Genomic DNA, 15,656 nt, shown 5'->3' on the forward strand with positions numbered 1-15,656 from the left:
TACTGGATGGACGTGATGACAAAGCGGAGGTGACAGGAGAGAATCAGGAAGTGCACAGATAAAGCGGTAGAGTCTGCGCAATCTAAGCAACAGAGAGAGAAGAGACTGAAAAAAGACACACAGCCTCAGATCTGCAGGAGAGACCCGGAGCAAGAGGAGGGAGCACGTGGGCTGCAAAGTGTTGCAAGGAATGATGGCTGAAAACTTCCTGAATTTGGTGAAAGACAAACTCGTAGATGTAACAGACTAACAAAGCCCTGTGTAGGCCAGTGTGCCGTGTTTGTCGCTCAGTCGTGTCCAACCCTGTGACACCATGGATGTAACCCCCCAGGCTCCTCTATCCATGGGATTCTCCTGGCAAGAATACTGGAGCGGGTAGCTCTTCCCTTCTCCAGGGGATCTTCCCAACCCAGGGATTGAACCCGAGTCTCCTGCATTGCAGGTGGGTTCTTTACCATCTGAGCCACCAGGGAAGAGTTAAGCCCTCTAAAAATCCACACCAAGACACATCACGATTAAATCTCTGAAAAAGAATCACAGAAAAAAAAAAGTGAAAACAGAGAGAGATCCAGTGTCACCTCGAGAGGGACACGAGTGTGAATGAGAGATTTCTTCTTGGAAATCACAGCGGCCAGAAGGAAGTGGCACATTTTTTAACATCTGATGGTTGCAGCAAAGCAGGGGGCTCTGCATGCGTGAGAGAAGTGAGGGGTGAGGGAGGACTCTGCGCCACATGACGTGGCGGAACGTCGGTGCCGTGGACTGATTACTGCATGTGTACACGGGCGTGTGCAGAGCGCGGCTCACATAAGTCGACAGCGATGCCCTCAGCACACCATCCAGTGGGATTCTGACGGATATCCAGGTACCCGACGCTGTGGCACGAGAGAGGACAAGCACCACTTGAGCACTAATCATCCGTAGTTACTGCAAATGTGAATGGCGTGTACACACCGGTGAGAAGACAAAGATTTGCAGGAGGGATAGAAACCCATGACCCAACTTTACGTTTTCTGTCATACGCTGAGACTCACTTCAAATGTGATAACGGGGAGGCTGAAAGAAAAAGGATGGGAAAAGATCTATCATGTAAACATTCTTTTTGAAAAAGTAGGATGATGACTATCAGCCAAGGTAGACGTCAGAGCAAGGGGAATTTCCAGGGGAAAAAACAGGTTGATTGTATAACAATAAAAGGGTCAGTCCACCAGGCAGATATATAGCAATCGAAAATGTTTATGACCCAAACAGATCTTTAAGATACATAAAGCAAGCACTGCTGGAGCTGAAATGAGAAAGACAAACCCCCCAGTTTTAGGTGAGGACCTCAGCTCCCACTCTTCACAGCTGCTGAAACTATTGGACATTCGGAAAGGACATGGAACAGTGTTGATCGGAGGGATCAGTGGACATTCATGGAACCCTCCACCCAACAGGCGTGGAGTGCACGCTGTTCACAGGTGTCCGGGGACATGCCAGGAGAGACCGTATGTATCCTGGGCCATAAAACAGACCTCGACAAATGTGAAGGAAGTGAAGTTGGAGCATAAAAATCAGTAACAGAAAGACACACTCCAAACGTGGACGCTAACTCAGTTCTACTCAGGAACGAAGGGGAAGGACTGTTGATACAGGCAGAGACTCGGGCGCACCTCCAGGCGTTGTGCCGAGTAAAGGACAGTTGTGACAAGACACTGCGTGAGTCCCTGTAGACAGCCCGAGATGACATTTATGGGAGTGGAGGACCCGGAAGCGTCTCCGGGGCTGGGGGAGGGGCTGGGTGTGACCGCACGGGCGTGGCGGGGGAGCCTCCCGAGTGTCCTGATTGAGGTGGTGGCTCTGTGAGCGCTCGGGGGGTCCGGCCTCCTGTCCCCTGTCCCCAGACACCTTTGCAGACTGAATAAACAGGAGCGTAGGACAGAGAGACCAGCGCTTAGACGGCACCTAGAAAGGAGCAGGAAGCTGCATAAAAGAGCGTGAGAGACGGGGACGGCAGACGCAGAAATGCTCGAGTCAGGTGAGTAGACATTGGGAAGGACGTGGAGAGTTAGGACCCTGAGTCTCACGGTGGGAATGTAAGACGGTGCAGCCACTGAGGAGTGCTGGGGACCAGCCCCGGCTGATCCAGGGTATTCGAAGCGGGGACGGCGTCGGCGAGGATCAGGAAACAACTGCTTAATTAAACGTTAATTAAGGATATAAAGAGTAATAGAATGAGGATAGCTCAGTGAGGAAATTCAGTGTAGAAAAGAGGCTGAATAATTCAGCCAGAAGGTAAGAGAAAGAACGACATGGTGAGAACCAAGTTTCGGTGAACAAGGCCCGCACTTTATTTTCCAAAGTAGTTTTTATACCTCAAGTTATGCATAGAGGATAATGGGGGAAGGGGTAGAGTCATGCAGTAAGCCAGGCTTTCTTCCTGCAAACTTATCATATGCAAAAGTTTAGGTGATTTGCATCATCTTCTGGCCCGGAGGCCTTTTTCTAAAGGTGATTATTCTGAAGTCAGGTGCCAGCCTCCAAAAAGCATTAGATAAAGTTGCATTCCTACAGAGCAAAGGTGTGGTGGGCTATAACAAGAAAAAGAATTAACTCAAGGGTCCCAGGTTACAAACATTAAAGCTACTACTTACACCAATTATATTAATCAATACACTGCCAGGGACACAGCAGGTAAGGGATATGGAGACTTAGCAGCAAACATTGGCCCAACAAGTGAAAATCCCTTCACCAATACAATTTCTAATCAATCTTTTAACTGCTCAAAGGAATCTGTATTTAGACAGTTTAGAACATCTCACGCCTCTCAGTTTGGAGGCTCTGAGCAATCACATGTGGCCGGAAAAACCTATTCAGGCAGGCTAGAGGACTTCCAAGGGAGTTTGTAGGTTGAAACACTGTCACACCCAGGAATTATTAACTGGAGCTGTAAGCTAACTCTTTTTTCAGAGAGGTAGTGGGGGACAGCCCCCCGTAAAGTCAGAGGTGTAGGTGAAAGCACAAAGCAGAAAGTAGGCAGACTCTGGTTTTGGGGGTAGATTGCTCGAGAATTTCCAGGGAGACTCCTGAGGCTTGATCCCGCCTTTGCGTATGTCAAGCCTCCTTCCTCATGACCTTTGCCACGGGCGGAGCTCGCTCCCCACAGAGGAGCCCTGTGGTTCCTGAAAAAATTAAGCAGGATTCGCAAGTGACCCGCCAGTTCCACACGCGCGTGCGAGAAGGGGAAGGCGGGGAAGGAGAGGAGGGGAGGGCTCTCGGGTCTGCCCTCCTTGTTCACAGCGGCCGGAAGGTGAGCCTGGGATGTGCTGCGTACACACCACCCGAGGCGTGTGCGTGAGCATGCGCCGTGGCGCAACGCCGACCCCGCCGGTGTGCACGAGTCGCAGCCGCGCTCCGCGTGGTGAGAGGAGCCCTCGCGCGGGGCCGTGAGTCTGCGTCCTGCTTCCCTGAGGCACTGAGGCTGGCGTGGTGGCTGGGGGCTGGGCATCCTAGCTACCAGAGGCTGTCCTGATGCGATAGGTGGCGAAGCCCAGTTGGCAAGTTTGTGGGGGGTGGCTGCTCGAGGAAGAGGAAGAAAGCCCGGTCCCGGCCTCGGCCCAGCCGGACAAGGAGAAACACTTTAAATCAGGTTGCAGTTGTGACTGTTCCAGAGCACTGGACACTTAAAGTGACTGAGTTGACACTGGGTATATATGTTGACATAACGGTAGAACTTTGAAATTCTATACGTTTGAGCCAAAATGTGATGGAATTGCCCCAATTGTATAGGCAGGAGTCAGGAAGGAACCTCCTCCTCCGAATGGAATTTAGAGACCCGGCCAGGGTGGGAAGGAGTGACTTCAGGTCTGTTCCAGGAGCCCCCGTTCTGTGTCCTGGTGACGAACGTCGTGAACTGTGTCATTTCAGCAGCACAATAAACCGCCACGAGCCGGTGTGCTTGGTCGGTCTGTTCATTGTCTCCTCTAGCCAGTTCTCGTGGGACGCTCGGGGTCCCGGCATCCACAGCAGCCCCTCCTGACAAAGCTGAGGGCAGAAAGCCTGTGGATAGCGGGGATGGAGAGGAAAGACCCCAGCTGGTGCAGATGAGGGGTGATGGGGCCGGGGCCTGGGGCACTGGGGACAGGCAAGCCTTGCTGCCCGCGGGCGTCACTGCCTTTGTCTTCTGCAGATGTTGTCGGAGTCACCGCAGACACAGTGCCTCACACTCCCGATCATCTCTCGTCAGTGGGTCAGGAGTCCAGCAGGGCTCGGGTGTGTCCCCTGAAGGCAACCCTGGAGGCCTGGGCAGGTCCTCCGCTGGGGACCCCGAGCCTTGGGTGGGCTGCTGCCTCTCGGAGTCCCGCCCCGACCTCCAGGCCGGGTCCCCTGCTTGGGCTCCTCTTCTGCACCCTCACAGGCCCTGATGGCTCTGCTCTGTGCGGGGGGCTTAGCTTGCCCTCCCCGCCGCCCCGCCAGGAGGGTCGTGGCTGGATGAGCTGTAACTGGTAGCCTTTCGGTCACTGGGTCCCTTTGGTTCCCCGTCAGCAGGTGCGAGGAGCCACGCCCACCTCCACGCCCACAGGTGGGAGACTGGAGGGTTTTCCAGGTGAAGCCCCCCCAGCTCCCACGCTGTTGCTGGTTGGGAAGCAGGACCCACCTAGGAGTCCGCCTGCTGAGCCCAGCTCAGCACCCTTGCGTGGGGGGACGGTGCTGAGACCTCCCTCGCCTGGGCAGGTACCCACGTCTGTCTCCTTGCCCCTCAGGGTCTAACGCAGTGTCCATGCTTCCCAGGGCGCTTGGCACAGCAGGGGGCAGAGAAGGGGGCAGGTTCAAAAATCGGCCTCTGGCACGCTTCGTACAGAGCCAGGGCTGCAGGGAGACCCCGGAGGCACCCCCAAGGGCCCAAGCTGGCCTGTAGGTGTGAGGGCCCCAGGCAGGGAGGGTTCCTTGCAGAAGCAATGTCCCTGTTGAATCCTGGCTGGTGAACTGGACTTGGCATCGCCAGGAGTCTGGGGCAGGGGAGGGGGTGGTTGGAAAATAAGGTGGTTTTGAAGCTGGACCTTTGCAAGACTTGGAGACTCAGGTTCCAGGGTGGGGTGAGGATCCCGGGCTGTGGCACATGCAGCCCCTCTGTGGGGAAAGCAGGAGGGCTGCGCTGGGGGGGCCCTTCCCTGTGGGTGGAGGGGACATTTGCTTGACGGCATGATCCCCGCCTCACGTCTTCAGGACGCCTGGTCACCCAGGGCTTGTCACTGTCCAGCCCAGCGAGGTAAGGCACCTTGACCCAGCTGTGCATGGCAACACTGGTCCACACAGCTCCCTGACCCTGCTCCAGGAGGGGCATCCCTGCTGTGCCTCCATGTGAGGCCACTGGCCACCCTCGGTCTAGTCTTCCCTGATGGACCCTGTGCTCAGCCCCCGTCTCGGGGAAAGGGGCATAGGTCATGTAATTCAGCGTGGAGTCACTTGGATCAGCTGCCAGGAACCACTGTGCCATCAATGGGAACATTAACTGGGCTGCCCTGGTGGCTCAGCAATAAAGTTCAGGAGATGTGGGTTCAGTTCCTGGGGTTGGGAAGATCCCCTGAGGGGGAAGTGGCACCCCACTCCGTACTCTTGCCTGGAGAATCCCATGGACAGAGGGGCCTGCCAGCTACAGCCCATGTGGTCGCAAGAGTCGGACATGATTTAGCCTCTAAACAACAACAGCTGGTCTGTGCCGCCCGGTTCTGGACACGGGGAGGCTGGGCCTGGTTTGAGGGCCCCTGGCTCCCTGCCTCAAAGCAGTGAGTGCCTGGATGAATGGGAAGCGTTTCCCTTCCACCCAAATGGCCAGCAAAGGGGGCTGGGGCCCCAGGAGAAATGAGGGGCCTTGCCAGCAGGTTGAACTGTGGGCAGGAGGGCTGGCCCTGCAGTGTGGCCGGAGGGGGCGGTTCTTAGGGTGGCCCACCTGCAGGCCCTGGACGTGGGGACCCTGAGATAGGTGCCCGAGGGGCCTGGAAGGGTCTGCAGGGGAAAGGCTGGTGGGAGCTGCCCCCACCGTCTTCAGTCCCAACTGAGACGGGCCGGGGAGCAAGGTTCTGGGGGGCTGGGCACCCAGTGACTGCCAGCCACTGCTCCCGGACCTGTCCTTGTCTGCCAGCCACAGTCCAGGGGGCTCTCTGTTAGGGCAAAGCATCCAGCAAGATAAGGGTGTGTGTGTGGGGGGGGGTGCTGGGATCCAAAGGCCATTCTCAGAGAGGGTCCCCCTCTCGTGGACCATGCAGGGGGAGGGCCCCGCACAGATCTCGAGGAGACCCAGGAGACCATGAGAAGAGAAGCCTGCCTTGGAGCATACACTTCCCCCCCAGAAGTCTCTCACGTGAAACCTGGCCCCCGTTTTTGTCACCCTCCTCACCAGGCCACCCTCCTCCGTCCGTAGGATTCTCAGGCAAGAATACTGAAGTGGGCTGCCTGCTTTCCTCCAAGGGATCTTGCCAACCCAGGGATCGAACCAGCGTCTGTTAGATCTCTTGCATTGGCAGGAGAGTTCTTTACCACTAGCACCATCTGGGAAGCCTCCAGGTAAAGGGTGGGACCCCCCAACTGCCTGAAATGACGTTTCTGCCACTACCCAGGCAGAATGGGGGCAAAATGTGATGGTGGTGGTGGTTTAGTTGCTAAGTTGTGTCCAATTCTTGCAACCCCCTGGCAGGAGTCCCGCCAGGCCCCTCTGTCCATGGGATTCTCCAGGCAAGAACACGGAGTGGGTTGCTATTTCAATCTCCAAAACGTGCTGTTGCTGCTGCTGCTGCTAAGTCGCTTCAGTCGTGTCCGACTCCGTGCGACCCCATAGATGGCAGGCTCCCCCATCCCTGGGATTCTCTAGACAAGAACACTGGAGAGGGTTGCCATTTCCTTCTCAAATGCATGAAAGTGAAAAGTGAAAGTGAAGTCGCTCAGTCGTGTCCGACTCTTAGCGAACCCGTGGATTGCAGCCTACCAGGCTCCTCTGTCCCTGGGATTTTCCAGGCAAGAGCACTGGAGTGGGTGCCATTAAGCGTGCTGCCCGTGGACTGCAGCCCACCAGGCTCCTCTGTCCCTGGGATTTTCCAGGCGAGAGTACTGGAGTGGGTGCCATTAAACGTGCTGTCAGGCAACTGGAAAACACGGGTAATGGACTCCCATTGCTGCCAGCCTAGCTGGCAGGTTAGGGGCTGTGCTGGCCTCTGACTTCTGGGACCCCTGGGCTGGGGGAAGAATTTAGGGTGATCCTGTGAAGACCTCCCCCCCTCTGCTGGGTATCTGGGTGAAGCTGGTGCCCCTGACTAGTGGCCACCAGTGCAGACCCAGTGGCCCAGAGGTGACACCCAGGTCTGAAGGTTGTGTGGGGGGGTCCTCACCACCACCCCCAAGGCCCCAGGGGGCTGCCACCAGCCAGGTGGGCAATCTGGGGGTGGAGGTGTGCGGCGGGTGCGTGGGGCGGTCGTGGCGGTCCTCCTGGCAGCGCAGCAGCGCACTGATGTGTGTCGGTTTGTCAAACGTGGGGCTAGTCAGCCTGCACGTCTGGGGCGGGGGTGAGGAGGCGGGGACTGGAAGGGGAGGGGGGCAGGGGTAGTCTGCCCAGGCGGGAGATCTGGGCTGCAGGGAGAGGGTGTTGGGGGTGGGCCGGTAGGAGGGTGGACCGCGCGGCGCGGGGGCGGGCGGAGGGCGGCGCCGCTGCAGTGCGGGACCGCTCGCCCGCCGTGCCCGCGTCCCCGCGCAGCCGCCTCCGGCCTCAGGCGCCTCGCATCCAGGTACGCGGGGCTGGGAAGGGTCGGCGACGGAGCCCTCGGCTGCCCAGAGGCCCCGGGAAGCGTGGGCCCTGGGGGAGCCCCCGCCCCTTAGCCCGACCCGGGCCGACGTGACGCGGTGGTCTGGGCGCGGGGGCCGGGGTCGCCGAGCTGCGTGCAGCGCGGGCCGGCAGGCCGGGTTCCGGGCGGGTTCCGAGCTGTCATTGTGACCTAGCCGAGCGCGGGCCGGATGCGCGGCCCTGCCATTGTTTTCCGGGTTCGTCTTCCCGGGAGGCCCGGCTCCAGGCATCGTTCCTTTCCCGTTTCCCTTCCTTTTCCTGCGGATTGTGTAACCGCGCCCCGCCCCCATCATCTCCCCGGGAGCTCGCGGGAGGCCCTCCAGCCAGGAAGGTCCCGGGAGGGGAGGGATGGTCACACGTGAGACCCCTTACCGGCCGGCTGCGCACACAGGCCGTTCGCCCCGCTTCCCTGCTTCCTTCCGGGCCCTGGCGGGACCCCCTGCGCCCCCGCGAGTATCTGCCTAGAGGTGAGCTTTGCCTCGAGGACGAGAGGCCTCTGGCAGGACAGACGCCCCGGTCGCCAGGCCGGGTCGGGCCCCGGCGCTTGCTGGACGCGCGCGGCCCGCGGACTCGCTTCTCTCGCAGGACGCGCCGCGCGTCGCCATGGCCGCGCCGGGGGCACAGCAGCTGGACGAGGACGACGGCCTCAGGGCCTGCGAGCTCTACGTGCAGAGGCGCGGCATCCAGCAGGTGCTCAAGGACTGCATCGTGCAGCTCTGCTTGGCCAAGCCCGAGCGCCCCATGCGGTTCCTGCGCGAGCACTTCGAGAGGCTGGAGAAGGTCAGTGGCTGCGCACCTGGTGCCTGCGGGCAGGGGTGGCGGGGGAGGGGGGGGCGCCCGCCCGGCCTCCCTTCCACCCCAGCGTGCTCAGCTCGGGCGGGCTGGGCGGCTTCACGCCCCCACAGGACCCGGTCTTATCCGGCGGCTCAGGCTCTCAGCGCCTCCCAACCCTGGAAGGCTTGGGGTCGTTTGGGAAGCGGTGGCTGTGACTGTGGCTTGTGGGGTCACCAGCAGTTCTCAACTCAGGGACCGTCAGAGATGCGCTCTGCCCTCAGGGTGGAAGCCAATGGCTTACAGGAGCATGGTGGAGCCGCAAAGGTCCCCCTTAGGAGGGTCCTTAGTCCTGAGACCAGGCCGGTGCGGGCCCCTCAGACCCGCGGCTGCCCGCCCCGCTCCCTCCTGCCTGGATGACCCCCTCACCCCTCCTGGTTCCTGGTGTGGGCGGGGGCTGGGAGCAGGAGATGGGCAGGAGCCCCCAGAGGACCCTCACCCCTCATCCCCCCCACCTTCCCCCTCATCCCCCCCACCTTCCCCCTCATCCCCCCCACCTTCCCCCTCATCCCCTGTCTCTTCCCCCTCATCCCCTGCTCATCCCTTGTCTCTTCCCCCCATCTCCTGTCTCTTCCCCCTCATCCCCCTGCTCATCCTGTCTCTTCCCCCTCATCCCCCTGCTCATCCCCTGTCTCTTCCCCCTCATCCCCTGTCTCTTCCCCCTCATCCCGTCTCTTCCCCCTCATCCCCCTGCTCATCCCCTGTCTCTTCCCCCTCATGCCCCTGCTCATCCCGTGTCTTCCCCCTCATCCCGCCTCTCTTCCCCTCATCCCCTGCTCATCCCGCCTCTTCCCCTCATCCCATCTCTTCCCCCTCATCCCCCTGCTCATCCCGTCTCTTCCCCCTCATCCCCTGTCTCTTCCTCCTCATCCCCCTGCTCATCCCGTGTCTTCCCCTCATCCCCTGCTCATCCCCCCGTCTCTTCCCCCTCATCCCCCTGCTCATCCCGTCTCTTCCCCTCATCCCCTGCTCATCCCCTGTCTCTTCCCCCATCCCATCTCTTCCCCTCATCCCCTGCTCATCCCGCCTCTTCCCCCCATCCCGCCTCTTCCCCCTCATCCCCTGCTCATCCCCTGTCTCTTCCTCCTCATCCCCTGCTCATCCCTGTCTCTTCCCCTCATCCCCCTGCTCATCCCCTGTCTCTTTCCCCCATCCCCTGCTCTTCCCCTCATCCCCTGCTCATCCCGCCTCTTCCCCCTCATCCCCTGCTCATCCCGTCTCTTCCCCCATCCTGCCTCTTCCCCTCATCCCCCTGCTCATCCCGCCTCTTCCCCCCTCATCCCCTGTCTCTTCCCCCTCATCCCTTCCCCCCCTCATCCCCTGCTCATCCCTGTCTCTTCCCCCATCCCCCTGCTCATCCCCTGTCCTGCCCTCATCCCGCCTCTTCCCCCTCATCCCCTGCTCATCCCCGCCTCTTCCCCCATCCCCTGCTCATCCCGCCTCTTCCCCTCATCCCCTGCTCATCCCCTGTCTCTTCCCCCCCATCCCGCCTCTTCCCCTCATCCCCCTGCTCATCCCCTCTCTTCCCCCTCATCCCCGCCTCTTCCCCCCTCATCCCCTGCTCATCCCCCCTGTCTCTTCCCCTCATCCCCCTGCTCATCCCCTCATCCCCCTCATCCCGCCTCTTCCCCTCATCCCCCTGCTCATCCCGCCTCTTCCCCTCATCCCCCTGCTCATCCCCTGTCTCTTCCCCCATCCCCTGTCTTCTCATCCCCTGCATCCCCTGCTCATCCCCTCATCCCCGCCTCTTCCCCCATCCCCCTGCTCATCCCGTCTCTTCCCCCTCATCCCCCTGCTCATCCCCTGTCTCTTCCCCTCATCCCGTCTCTTCCCCCTCATCCCCCTGCTCATCCCGTCTCTTCCCCCTCATCCCCTGCTCATCCCCTGTCTCTTCCCCTCATCCCCTGTCTCTTCCCCTCATCCCCTGCTCATCCCCGCTCTTCCCCTCATCCCCTGCTCATCCCGCTTTCCCCCCTCATCCCCTGCTCATCCCCTCTTCCCCTCTCATCCCCCTGCTCTTCCCCTGTCTCATCCCCCCTGCTCATCCCCTCCTCTTCCCTCATCCCTCATCCCCTCATCCCCCCCTGTCTCTTCCCCTCATCCCCTGCTCATCCCCTGTCCTTCCCTCATCCCCTGCTCATCCCCGTCTCTTCCCCTCATCCCCTGCTCATCCCGTCTCTTCCCCTCATCCCCCCTGCTCATCCCCTGCCTCTTCCCCTCATCCCCTGTCTTCCCCCCCCCTCCCCCTGCTCATCCCCTGTCTCTTCCCCTCATCCCCTGCTCATCCCCTGTCCCCCTCATCCCCTGCTCATCCCCCTGTCCCTCATCCCCTGTTCATCCATCCCCTCTTCCCTTCCCATCCCCTGTGCTCTTCCCCTCACCTTCCCCTCATCCCCTGTCTCTTCCCCTCATCCCCTGCTCATCCCCCCTGTCTCTTCCCCCATCCCGCCTCTTCCCCCTCATCCCCTGCTCATCCCGTCTCTTCCCCTCATCCCCTGCTCATCCCCTGTCTCTTCCCCCTCATCCTGTCTCTTCCCCACCCCCCTGCTGCTCATCCCGCCTCTTCCCCTCACCGCCCACCCCCGCCCCGCACTCCTCTGGGGTCACCCCGGGCTCCTCCTTGAGGTCCTGTGTCAGGACCTGATCTGCCCGCCCCTCTTGGGGACTGAACGGGACCTCAGTTGGGGCCCAGCTCTGTTTTAAGCACCTCTGTGTCCCCGAGCCCCGCAGTGTTTAACTTCTGATGGGGGCTGGATTTATTTCTTCCCTTTGAAACAACCCGCTAAAGCACATTTTTAAGTAATACATGCCTTTGAAAGAAAATCTGGAAAGTTCAAAAGTGGAAACAAGAAGTAGAAATCACCTGGAGCCCTTCCCCCCATCCCTACCCCCGCCATTGTGGTTTTGAAACAAAGCTGGAATCGTGTTGTGGACGCAGCTTCACGTTCTGCATTTATTACACATTCCTCGCAGTCCTCTCTGTGAATGGTTGTGTAGTGTTGTGTGGAGAAGATTCACCAGTTTTCTCAACATTTTCCTCACGATTGGACAGTTGTTTCCAGTTTTTTTTTTTTTGGAAAGTAATGCCATATGAACATACTCATACATAGATTTTTTTTTTTTCTTTCTGCATGTAGCATTGTTTAGAGGTGGAATTACTGAAATTCCAGGTGGACTTACTGGGTTACAGAGATCTTGTTGGTGTGGGTGGTCAGGGTCTCTCCAAAGGTAGCATCAATTCAAGACCCACCAGCAGATGGTGTGGTTGTGGCCACCCACTCTAGCCAGCTTTCACCGTGCTTGCCTGCCTGCACACGCATGCGAGCAAAGTCGCTTAGTCGTGTCCGACTCTTTTGACGCCATAGACTCTAGCCCGCCAGGCTTCTCTGTCCGAGGGATTCTCCAGGCGAGAACACTGCAGTGGGTTGCCATGCCCTTCTCCATGGCTTTGGCTGATTTAATGTGAAGAGCTGTTTTTCAGTTGATAGCTGAACATGGGCATGTGGCTTTCATCTGTTTTTCTTTGGTCCCTTTCAAGATCACTGTGTAGGAGAGGCATCCGGTGTCCAGCCGGTGCCCAGCTGGTGCCCAGAGGACGGGCCAGGGCCGTGCCCATCTTCCTGCATATGTGAGGGGCGAGAGTCAGGCGCTGACAGTGCGTCTTGACTCAACTTGTTCACGACGACCCCAGCCAGGTGACACGTCCCATGGGATGTGAGCTCTCAGCAGGATGGACGCAGGCAGCCTGCTTGGAGGCCAGAGGCAGGGTCCGGCCAGACCTGAGGCCTCAGAGTGAGACCTGAACAGAGGGTCCTGGCGGTGGGGTGGGGTGCCCTCTTGCCCCCAGGGGACATCTGCAGTGGCTGGAGACGCTTGAGGTTGTTACACCTGGCAGGAGAGGGGGTGCTTCTGTCCCCTGGGGGGAGTGGACGTGGAGTGAGAGGCTCGGGGGGCCTTCCCGGTCCTGCTGGGGGATGGGGGTAGGGTGAGGAGTGAGGCCTGGCCCATGACTCCTAGGACTGGCCCGAGTCCCTAGTGAAGGGGTGCCTCTAGCCAAGAAGGGAGTGGTGGGGAGAGGCAGTGTTGGACAGAAAGACAAGAGAAGTGCCTTGGAGGGTCTGAGTCATCAAAGAGACTGTGGGTTCAGAGCCTGCGGGGGAGAGGCCGGGGCGGGCACAGAGGTTTAGGAGGATTAATTGATGGTTCTCGCCTGGAGGGGTAGTTTCCTACCTGCCTTTGACAGGTGAGGACTGAGGTTTGGAGAAGGTGGGTGACCTGAAGGCCGGGTTCCTGGCTTCAGGCTGACTGGGTGGAGTCTCTGAAATCGCCTGTGAGCTTTTATAAGTGGGTACGTTTTCCTGGGGAGAGTCCCCAAGATTTGCAGTGGGCGCTCAGATGGACCCGAGATCCCCAAACGAGAAGCGCCCTGAGGTGTCCTCAAACCCACGAGTGTCTCACTCCCTGCTGCACCTGCAGACCAGGGTGACGGGGGGCAGGAGAGGCTCTTGCTTTGGGGCCTGGTCCCGGGCCCTTTCCGCAGGAGGCCGGCAGGCCGGAAGCCTGGGGAGGAACACGTTTCTCCCCTCGTGTGGTGAGGCGGAAGCATATGTCCATGGCCTTGATAAGCGCAGAGGCGGCAGCTGTCCACATAGGCCGGCGGAGATGGCCTAGCTCCTGGGGTGCTGCCCTGGCTGGGGTGCGGTGTCCTGCGCCCAGGCCTCAGTGAGGGAGCCAGTGAGGAGGCAGACTTGTTCTCAGGTGGAGTCTTGAGAAAGCAGAATAGTCCATGCTACTGCTGCTGCTAAGTCGCTTCAGTCGTGTCTGACTCTGTGCGACCCCACAGACGGCAGCCCACCAGGCTCCCCCGTCCCTGGGATTCTCCAGGCAAGAACACTGGCGTGGGTTGCCATTTCCTTCTCCAATGCATGAAAGTGAAAAGTGAAAGTGAAGTCGCTCAGTCGTGTCCGACTCTTCGGGACCCCATGGACTGCAGCATACCAGGCTCCTCGGCCCATGGGATTTTCCAGGCAAGAGTACTGGAGTGGGGTGCCATTGCCTTCTCCGAGAATAGTCCGTATCCCCCAGCAAAGCACAGCCTCGGAGCCGCTCAGGGATTCGTTGCGTTTAAATAGAGCAGGAGAGATTGTGGAGTCGCACCCGTGTGCCAACCCGACGTTTCCCCCGGGACTTCCCTTGCTTGCAGGACGCACTTACATACAGATGTGGATAATTGTGTGTGTGTGCATTTTTTGTTTGATTTTTCTTTCTTTTTTTTTTCAAACTTGTCATTTATTTATTTCTGGCTGTGCCGTGTCCTTGTTTTGTGCGCGGGCTTCCTGCGGGGGCGGCGGCAGGCTGCCCTCTAGCGCGGTGCGCACGTAGACTCTTTCCGGGTCAGGGATCGAACCCACGTCCCCCGCGCCAGCAGGAGGATCCCTCACCATCGGCCACCACGGAAGGCCCTGATGTTTTTCTTCCTAGTGGCGCTTTTTATTGTGGTAAATCACGCATGACGTAGAATCCACTGTCCTGGCCCTTCTCAGCTAGCGTCTCGGCGGCGTCCGATGCGCCGCTGCGTCCGCATTAGCAGCGTCTCGGTGGCTTCTCGCGGTTCCGTCTTCCGTCCTGTGGGTGTGTCCCTGCTCTACTTTCTTTCCAGCATTTCCTGTTTGATGGCTTTCAGGTTTTTTTTTTCCCCCTCCAGAAAGCACCTTTATGCCCAGGAAATGATTTCAGAGAAATAAGCAGCTTTGTAGCAGGCTTATCAGGGAGGACTCGGGGCTGCCCGTCTGCTCCCGGAGTGCCGGGTCAGCCTGTGGGCAGAGCCCGCACCCTCTCCCGAGCCCTCGCTGCCACTGCTCTGCGTTGCCTTGCGGGCCTGGACGCCTCATCCAGCCGCTCCTGATCCTGGGGCGATGGTGGCTTCCCTCTGGTCCGCTGGTCAAATGCCCGCTGACCCAGGCTCGCTCTGTGCCTTTAATGAGACGAGCAGTCACACTGGCTCGGGAGAGCCGGCGGTGGCTTCTATGGAAGTGAATCCTGTCCGGGCGCAGAAGGCCGTTCCTGAGATGAGGGCCGTGGTCTGTGCTGGGCATCCCAGGCATCTGGTGACTGTGGGGAGGTTCACCCTATGTTTGCTGGTGGCCAATGCTGCCTGCGCCAGACAGACGTGTCCATCAGCTGGTCCAGCGTTGACCTCCTCTTGGAGGGGCCGTCCACTCCCTGGCACATCGATGCTCCAGGCCCTCCCTTGCAGGGGACCGCCGGGGAAGCCAATGTGGGGGGTATGTCCACGTGCAGCCTGGGGGCCGACAGTGGCTGCATCTGGTTGGGGGCGGCCGGGGCGTTGTGGGGGAGCACGCTCTCCGTTCTGCAGAGTCGGGGGGAGGCTGTGCCTGCATGGGGGTCTCTGTGCCTCCCTTCGATGTTTGATGTGAACCTGTGACAAGTTGGTGATGAACAGGGAGGCCTGGCGTGCTGCGGCTCATGGGGGTCACAAAGAGTCGGATACCGACTGAGCGACTGAACTGAACTGAACTGTGACAGCTTAAAAAAAAAGATAGTCTCTGAAATTAAAAACAAAGTGGGGCCCTCATATCTTCGGCCCTAATGATTTCTCCCCTGCTCTGCTGAGACGTCTGCTTAGCTGCGTGGAGGGGCTTGGGGGGGGGTGGGGCTGAGAAGATGGAATAAAGAGGGTGTGGAGACCAGTTAGAAGTGGAGGAGAGGGGCTGGGCTGGGTCCCCAGGCTTCTGGCTGGGCGTGGGAGGGTCCTGGGCCCTGTTAGCACCAGATAGCTGGCCCCAAGGTCTGGAGGAAGGCGGTGGAGGCAGCAGGCTTTGGGGGAGGCTGAGGTTGGGGTGCAGGTGTGTCTGGCAGCACAGGTGTGTCTGGGTGGCCATGTGCCTGGGCTGAGACGGGCCTCGGAGCACCAGCAGGTCAAGGGAGTGACCAGCAGTCCTGCTCCATTATTACTGACCAGAGCCCACAGTTCACCTGAAGGTTCCCTCATGGT

General features: G+C 59.4%; 1 protein-coding gene across 2 annotated transcripts in view; it reads left to right on the plus strand.

Annotated features, from left to right (window-relative positions):
- Nucleotides 1–7,594: 7,594 nt before the first annotated feature.
- PRKAR1B (protein kinase cAMP-dependent type I regulatory subunit beta) overlaps nucleotides 7,595–15,656 on the plus strand; it is a 75,731-nt gene continuing 67,669 nt past the window's right edge. Inside the window, exons 1-2 of one of the 2 annotated variants that reach the window (XM_070362440.1) lie at nucleotides 7,595–7,754; nucleotides 8,396–8,590. In XM_070362440.1, coding sequence (XP_070218541.1) covers nucleotides 8,414–8,590 — 177 coding nt within the window. In that variant the 5' untranslated portion in view covers nucleotides 7,595–7,754; nucleotides 8,396–8,413. Of the gene's footprint in view, nucleotides 7,755–7,974; nucleotides 8,278–8,395; nucleotides 8,591–15,656 lie in introns of those variants that run through there. The other variant, XM_070362441.1, reaches the window with a different exon arrangement.

Source organism: Bos mutus, chromosome 25 (assembly GCF_027580195.1).
Source record: "Bos mutus isolate GX-2022 chromosome 25, NWIPB_WYAK_1.1, whole genome shotgun sequence".
Classification (NCBI taxonomy): Eukaryota; Metazoa; Chordata; class Mammalia; order Artiodactyla; family Bovidae; genus Bos; species Bos mutus.